At 41.7% G+C, this 7,776-nt stretch overlaps 1 protein-coding gene across 1 annotated transcript in view; it reads left to right on the top strand.

Annotated features, from left to right (window-relative positions):
* The window catches only part of LOC108530051 (astrotactin-2-like), a 562,148-nt gene that overhangs the window by 280,380 nt on the left and 273,992 nt on the right, over positions 1–7,776 (top strand). Inside the window, exon 4 of the mRNA XM_017872710.1 lies at positions 4,404–4,556. Within this exon, the coding sequence (XP_017728199.1) occupies positions 4,404–4,556 (153 nt within the window). The remainder of the gene's footprint in view (positions 1–4,403; positions 4,557–7,776) is intronic.

Raw genomic sequence — 7,776 nt, 5'->3', positions numbered from 1 at the left:
GTAAGGAAAGGATCCAGTTTCAGCTTTCTACTTATGGCTAGCCAATTTTCCCAGCACCATTTATTAAATAGGGAATCCTTTCCCCATTTCTTGTTTCTCTCAGGTTTGTCAAAGATCAGATGGTTGTAGATGTGTGGTATTATTTCTGAGGACTCTGTTCTGTTCCATTGGTCTATATGTCTGTTTTGGTACCAGTACCATGCTGTTTTGGTTACTGTAGCCTTGTAGTATAGTTTGAAGTCAGGTAGCGTGACGCGTCCTGTTCTTAACAAAGCCTCAAGGGTTAGGGCTAGGATTAGGGCTTTCTATTTTTTTTTTTTTTTCCTCCAGTATTATCTCACATTGCCTGCTTTCAGTGATTCAGCCCCAGTCGCAGATTACAGCCCCTCCCATATTCTTTCTCCCCAAGAGGTCTCTGTGTAGACTGTTTCCTCTGCCTCTTTTGCTGTCCTCACTTCACTCCTCCTAATCCCTGCTACTTCCTCTCCATCCGATTAACTATACTCTAAGACCTTAGTCACACTGCTCACTTTATTGGAGCAAATTTCCATGATTTTCCTAGACTAGCTCATAGTCTTCTAACATAGTCTTTCATGTCATCCTTCATCTCTCCTTTAGAGAACATATCACTTGTAAATTTTACATTCAGATGTCAATCATTAATTAATATTGGTCTTCTTATCTATATGGCAAGCATGAGGAAATTGTGTGGTTTTATTCAATATTTTACCTCGTTATGGATTGAATGTTTGTGTCCACCTCCCCACCAAATTCTTGTATTGAAACCCTAACCACCCGTCTGACTGTGCTTTAGTCTCCTCAAGCTACCATAGCAAAATACAGGCTGAGCATCCCTTATCCAAAATGCTTGAGACCAGAAGTGTTTTGATTTTATTTTATTTTAATTTTGGAATATTTACATTTTACATACCAGTGGACATCCCTAATCCAAAATCCAAAATATTCCCTTGGAGAGGATGTGGGGAAGGTGGGGATGGTTAATGGGTTAAAAAAAATAGTTAGAAAAAATGAATAAGGCCTATGTGATAGCACAACAGAGTGATTATAGTCAATAATAACTTCATTGTGTATTTTAGATAACTTGAAGAGTATAATTGGTTTGTTTGTAATTCAAATACTAAATACTTGATGGGATGGATACCCTATTCTCCATGCTGTGCTTATTTCACCCTGCATGCTGGTATCAAAATGTCTCTTTTACTCCATAAACATATACATCTTCTATGTACCTACAAAAACTAAAAAGAAAATTTTTTTAATGCTTCCAAAATCATGTCCGTGGAGCAGGGTATCCAATCTTTTGGTTTTCCTGGACCACATTCAAAGAAGAATGGGCCATACATAAAATACACTAACATTAACAATAGCTGATGAACTAAAACCAAAACCAAAACAAATGAACAAAAAACAAAAAATTCAAATCTCATAATGTTTTATGGAAGTTTATGAATTTGCGTTAGGGCTGCATTCAAAGCTGCTCTGGGCTGCATGTGACCCCTGGGCTGCGGGTTGGACAAGCTTGCCTCAGAGAATGACATTCAAGCATCATCATGTCCATGCTCAAAAGGTTTCAGATTTTGGAGCATTTCAGATTTCAGATTTTCGGATTAGGGATGCTTAACCTGTAGGCTGGGTGCCTTAAACAAGAGAAATTTATTTTCTCATACTTCTGGAGGCTGAAAAGTCAAGATCAAGGTGCCAGTGTGTTTGAGTTCTGGCGAGGGTCCTCTTCCTGGCCTGCAGATGCCACCCGTTACTGTGTCCTCTCACAGCCTTCCCTCAGTGTGTGGCCATAGAAAGACCCCACTTTCTTTCTTGCCCTTTTTATAAGGTCACCTATCCTATCAGATTGGGATCCCATTCTTATGACTTCATCTAACCTTAATTACCTACTAAAACCCTCACCTCCAAATACAGTCACACTGGGAGTTAGAGCTCCAGCATATAAATTGGAGAAGGAGGGAGCACAATTTGATCTGTGGCTGTGTCTGGAGATAGAATCTTTGAGAAGTAATTAAGATTAAATGAGGTCATAAGAAGGGGTCCTGATCTGATTGAACTTTGGCCTTATCAAAAGAGGAAAGGAGAGTTTATTCTCTCTTCTCTCTCTCTTTCCCTGCTCCCCCACAGAGTGAGGACACAGGGAGGAGAAGGTGGCCATCTGTAAGCCAGGAATAGAAATCTCACCAAAACCACCCTGATGTTGAACTTTTAGCCTTCAGAACTGTGAAAAAAGTAAATGTCTGTTGTTTACGACAATCAGGCTATGAGATTTTTGTTATGGCAGCCCAAACTAAGCTATGTCTTTGGTTCGCAGCATTGGTATCTAAAGTTTTTTTTCTGTAAATTCTGTTGAATGAATGAATCAATGAATAAATGCAGAAATGAATGAATGAATATTGACAGACCCTATGTGGGTCATTCCCTTTGAGGATTCCGAACTGTGGCTTATTCTGGACTTTTGACCAAAGTGTAGCCCACCTGTTACAATTCTGGGCAAAGCACTTTTCTCTCTGGGTTTAAGGAATCAAAACTGGGCATGTCATTGATTCTCAGAATTGTACTGTAGGCTATAGCTGAAGGATTCTTCATCCCAGGCTTGGAGAAGGGAACCCATGTCTGGAATCTTCTCAGTTCATCTCCAAGTACACCTAATTGAGATATCTGTGGAGAGAGATAGCAAAGGAGGCAGATGAGGAAACTGTAATGCTACCACTTGATTCATTTTTACTGTCAATTGTCTTTCTTCCTTAGTAATCATACATTTTCCCTGTCACCCTCAAGATGGGACTTCTCACAAAACCCAATACCAGAGCAAGCCCTCTAGGTCTGACTTACTCTGCAGACACATCTGTCTAAGCTGATAAGCTTCCCTGAGAAAACAGGAGCTCCTTAGAAATGAATACTGGGATGTTCAGGAGCCTTCTTTGTCTAGTCTGATGAAGCCCCTTCAAAGAAGCAGAAATCGTTGGCACATCCCATCTCTTGGCATCAGACAGCAGGTAGCTCAAACTGAAGAAGAAATTTTTGAACCTCTGGAGACATAGATGGAGGGAAGGCTGAGTTTGAAGATTTCAAAGTCAGGGCTATCTTTGGGAATTTCTCAGAACAAAGGCACTGAGGCTATTCAGCAAATTTTCTTTTCTTCTTTTTGGTTTTCTCTCCTTGCTTTTTATGTTGCCTCTTTCCTTCCTTCTCAAGCTTTTCTGTTATTTTTTTCCTTTTATCTTCCAACTTTTTCTCTCTGCTCTTCTGACCTTACTTTCTCCATGTACTGAACTTTCTACCAGTTTCAATTTTGAAACTTTTTTGGAAATGTGGCTACTAACAGTTCATTGGAGGGTATTGGTGCAAATGGAATATTGGACAAGGGGTTAGAAGGCTTGACTCTGCTACTTCCTATCTTGGAGCAAGTCATATATTGTGTTTTGAGGCTTCAACATCCCCTCAATAAAATGGGTTTATGTTGCTAAGTGATCAACATATCCACAGTACTGTTGTTGTGTCTCCTAAGATACTGTGTGAACTTCGTTGCCACTGCCCTGGTTCAGGCCACCATTGCCTTTGGCTGGCTACTTCCAAAGCACCAGTCCAGGCCTCCTTTCCTCCCTCAATTTGGATTCTCCATACTTTAGTTAGTGATTGTTTTCAAAGTGACTTAACTTGAACACATCAATTTCCTGTTTAAAACCTTTTGGTGATTACCTTTTGCCATTAGGATACAATTTATACTCCTAAGTGTGGCCTACCAGATGTCCTTTTCACTCCAACCTCATCGCAAGCTCCCTTGCAACTACCATAAATTGCTTTCCATTGCTCAAGCACCATGCTTCTTCTGGCTTCAGATCATCACACATACTTTTCCTTCCATCCAGGATGCTGTCTTCTCTAGTCTATCCAACCTCACCCTGATCCTGCTTTCTTTACTAATTCTTACTCATCCTTAAGGTCTCATCCTAAATATTGCCTCCTTCTGGAAGCCTACCTTGATTCTCAGATGGGTTAGTTGACCCTTTTCAGTGATCCTCTGGAATTTTGTACTCTTCTATTGCAAAACTATTGTACAATGTTAGAATTGTCTGGATATGTCTCCTATTGAAATAAGAATTACTTGAATAATGAATTGTGTCTCACATTTCACTACCAAGCCCTCTAGTCTCAAGGGCCTAGAGCAGTACCTGGAACGTAGTAAATGTTGAATACATAAGTATGTAATCCAACAGATACCAACAGATACATCTGTGGTTAGACTGACAAGTTGTGATTCTGTATCTTCAATGGGTCAGGGAGGGAGTTTCAAGGAATTAGGGTGGCCAGGCCTAGTGCTCTAGGGGCTGAGGGTGGGCTCAAGCCCTAACCTCAGCTCCATTGCTACCTTATAGCAGCAGCTGAGGTGACTCAGGAGACAGTGGAGTCCCTGATGCAGAAGTTCAAGGAGAGTTTCCGCGCTAACACGCCCATCGAGATCGGTCAGCTGCAACCAGCCCTGCGCAGCACGTCGGCAGGAAAGAGGAAGCGGAGGAGCAAGTCTCGAGGTAGGCCCTCCTGGCACATCTGGCCAGGAAGTCAGAAGGCTGTTCCCTGATTCCAAAGATGCTAGGGAGATCTGTGCCTTCTTCCCTTGCTTCCCTGTGCTCATAGAACGTGTGCCACTCTCCCTGATAAATCCCCTTGGAGGCTGAAGACCTATGCTCCCTACACCCAGAGCTAACCTCTCTGAGCCCCAAGTGCCTCAGCTGAGAATGAGAATGGATCGTATAAATTTTACAGTGATTGAGATTAGCAACTGTATATAGAAAGTGTGTAACACCAGGACCTCTGCAGAGTAGATGTTCTTTACGTTGTCGCTGGTCAGAGAGTACAAAGTGGCAGAGCATTCTAGTAGGAGACATCCTCAGTCTGGGAGCCAGAAACAGGGATCTGAGCCTACTTTTTAGTAGGCTGAATAACAGAATGATCAAGAGTGGTATTGTAAATTAGACAGAATTAATTCAACTTCTGTTTCTGCTGCTACCTAGCTATGTCACTCAGGGCAAATCCCTCTACTTCTCCAAGCCACTCTTGTCTCACAGGGTTGTAAGAATATCTCAGCACAGTTCCTAACCCAGCAGTTGTTAAACAGCAGATATTTTCTTCCTGCTCCTTTTCCTCACTCCTGCTGCTGCTGTTGCTTCTCCTTCTCCTTCTCTTCTCCTCCTCCTCCTCCTTCTCCTCCTCTTCCTCCTTATCCTCCTTACCCTCTTCCCCCTCCTCCTTCTCTGTCTACATCTCCTCCTCCTTCATTTTCATCTCCTCCTACTTCTCTTCCTCCTTCTCCTTCTCCTCCTCGTTCCTTCTTTCTTCTTCTACCATCTATGTGACTTTGTATATGAAGGAAACCAACTTGTCACTGCTTAATTTCCAAACCATTTTTTTCTATCTACAAGTAGTCCCCAGCTGAGTAGACAGAAAAAGTAGTAGTCTCCTCTTCTTGCGTCTCACTTCTCCATTTCCTGTAACTTGGCTCTGATCAGGTCATCCCCCTTTTCCCACAGCTTCAGTGGTTATCTAGCACCTTCAGGCATGTTCAGGTTATGAACATGGCACTCAAAGCCACACAGAGCTCTGGTCTCCACTGTCTTTCCTAGATTGATGTGCACTGTCCTCAGTGCTCTTTCCCATGCCATGCTGTCTGCATGAAACCACCTCTCTGGCCCCTAAGGGTAATTGTTGGCGCTTATTGACACTTAACTTATTCCAAGAAGCAGGTTAAATGATATACACATCTTATCTCATTTGATTGTCACAGCAACCCTATGAAGCAGGTACAGTGGTAATTCCCATTTTACAGATAATTTCACTAAGGTACAAACAACTATTGTAATCTGTCCAAGGGGACATTCTAGTAAGTTGTGGGGCCAGGGAGAACCCAAAAGTCTGATTCTCAAACCTTTTAACTTAATCACTATGTACTATTATGTTGGTGCTATTACTTTTGCACCAACCTAATGCACTAATGAAATTCTACCTGTCTTTTCAAGCTTAACATGCGTGGCACATTTCTATGAAGACATTGTTGATTCACAGTCACAATTCACTCTGAATCCTCCCAGCTTTCCTTTATACATGTATTAAGCACTAGATTCATTTTTGTGTGATATAATTTTCTTTTGTCTAGCTCTTTCCTTAGCTAGACAGAGATTTCTTTGAAGGTAGAGATTGTCTTAATATTTTACATTCCTGGCCTAAATCAGTGTCTGACACATAATAGATGTTTGCTGTCTGCTGAGAGGATGTCTAATTCTTAATCTTGTAAAATCTTGAATGCTATAAAAAAACGAAGCTCTACATGTTAAGCTTTGAGATCATAAATTGAGGCAGAAGAAAACGATGGAATTCATTTTGGGAACTCACATGGGAAACCCCAGGTTTAAACCATTTTGTTGTGATACAGAGTAGTCACCTTAAAGTCAGAGAGGTCAGTGTGCTAGTCTCTGCCCAAGTTAGTTTTAACTTGCATGACTTTGGAAGTATCATTGGTTCTCCCTGAACCTCAGTTTCTTCTTCTATAAAATGAAGATACCAAGCCCTACATCAGAAGACTGTTGTGAAGACCTGATAAAAGGCTGAATATAGACCACCTTGGAAAGTTCAGATGGCGTGCATCAGGAAATGAATACATGCAATCTTATGTTTGTTCTGGGTGAGGCATTTAGGGTTACTTGAAATTGCATATGGCTTTACCTATCCATCTTTACCTCTTTATCATTTACCAGAAATTCCCCTCCTAAGTCCTCTCCACACATACATACTCCATAAACACTCTTGACTCCAAGTCTATAGCTTTTTCCCCTTCATTACCAACCTGAATTCATTGTTTAACATCACATTCTAAACATTTTTATGTCAATGAATTTTCAAAATATTATTTTATGCGCCATAATTTTCTTCACTAAGCCCCTACTGTTAGGCATTTGGGCTGCTCCTAGTATTTCATCATGATAAACAGCGGTCACATAGAAAGTATTTTTGCATAAAAGTTGGCACTTACTTTAACATGTTTCCCCTCTTAGAGAAGAATTTCTTAGTCAGACTGTTAATAAAAATGTTTTTTTTTTTTTTTTTTTTCCCGAGACGGAGTCTCGCTCTGTCGCCCAGGCTGGAGTGCAGTGGCCGGATCTCAGCTCACTGCAAGCACCGCCTCCCGGGTTTACGCCATTCTCCTGCCTCAGCCTCCCGAGTAGCTGAGACTCCAGGCGCCCGCCACCTCGCCCGGCTAGTTTTTTTTTTTGTATTTTTTAGTAGAGACGGGGTTTCACCGTGTTAGCCAGGATGGTCTCGATCTCCTGACCTCGTGATCCGCCCGTCTCGGCCTCCCAAAGTGCTGGGATTACAGGCTTGAGCCACCGCGCCCGGCCAAAAATATGTTTTAAGTTATTTTAATTTACAAGTTAGATGGGGTCTCAGATAACTATGCATGAAGTAATTTATTTGTATCTCTTCCATATCTGTCCTTCCTCTTTGTCACCATCGTGACCACTGTCATTTATTAACTGCTCCTTACAACTCTACCCTCCTTGCATTCAGTCTCCTCAAAACTACCAAAGCAATCTTTTAGAAAGATAAACCAGAGAAAGCCCCTCCCCTGCTTAAAATCCTTTGACAGTTTTCTGTTATTCTTAGAATATGATCCAAACTCTGCACCTTGGCTTGCGGCTCTGGCTCTGGCTCTGGCTCCTGCCCTCTTTTCGAACATCATTTGCTCTGCACTTCCTT

Source organism: Rhinopithecus bieti, unplaced genomic scaffold (genome assembly GCF_001698545.2).
Source record: "Rhinopithecus bieti isolate Rb0 unplaced genomic scaffold, ASM169854v2 scaffold_7605, whole genome shotgun sequence".
NCBI classification, from domain to species: domain Eukaryota; kingdom Metazoa; phylum Chordata; class Mammalia; order Primates; family Cercopithecidae; genus Rhinopithecus; species Rhinopithecus bieti.
Note: the sequence above shows the minus strand (reverse complement) of the source record. Positions and strands in the feature narration are given on the sequence as shown.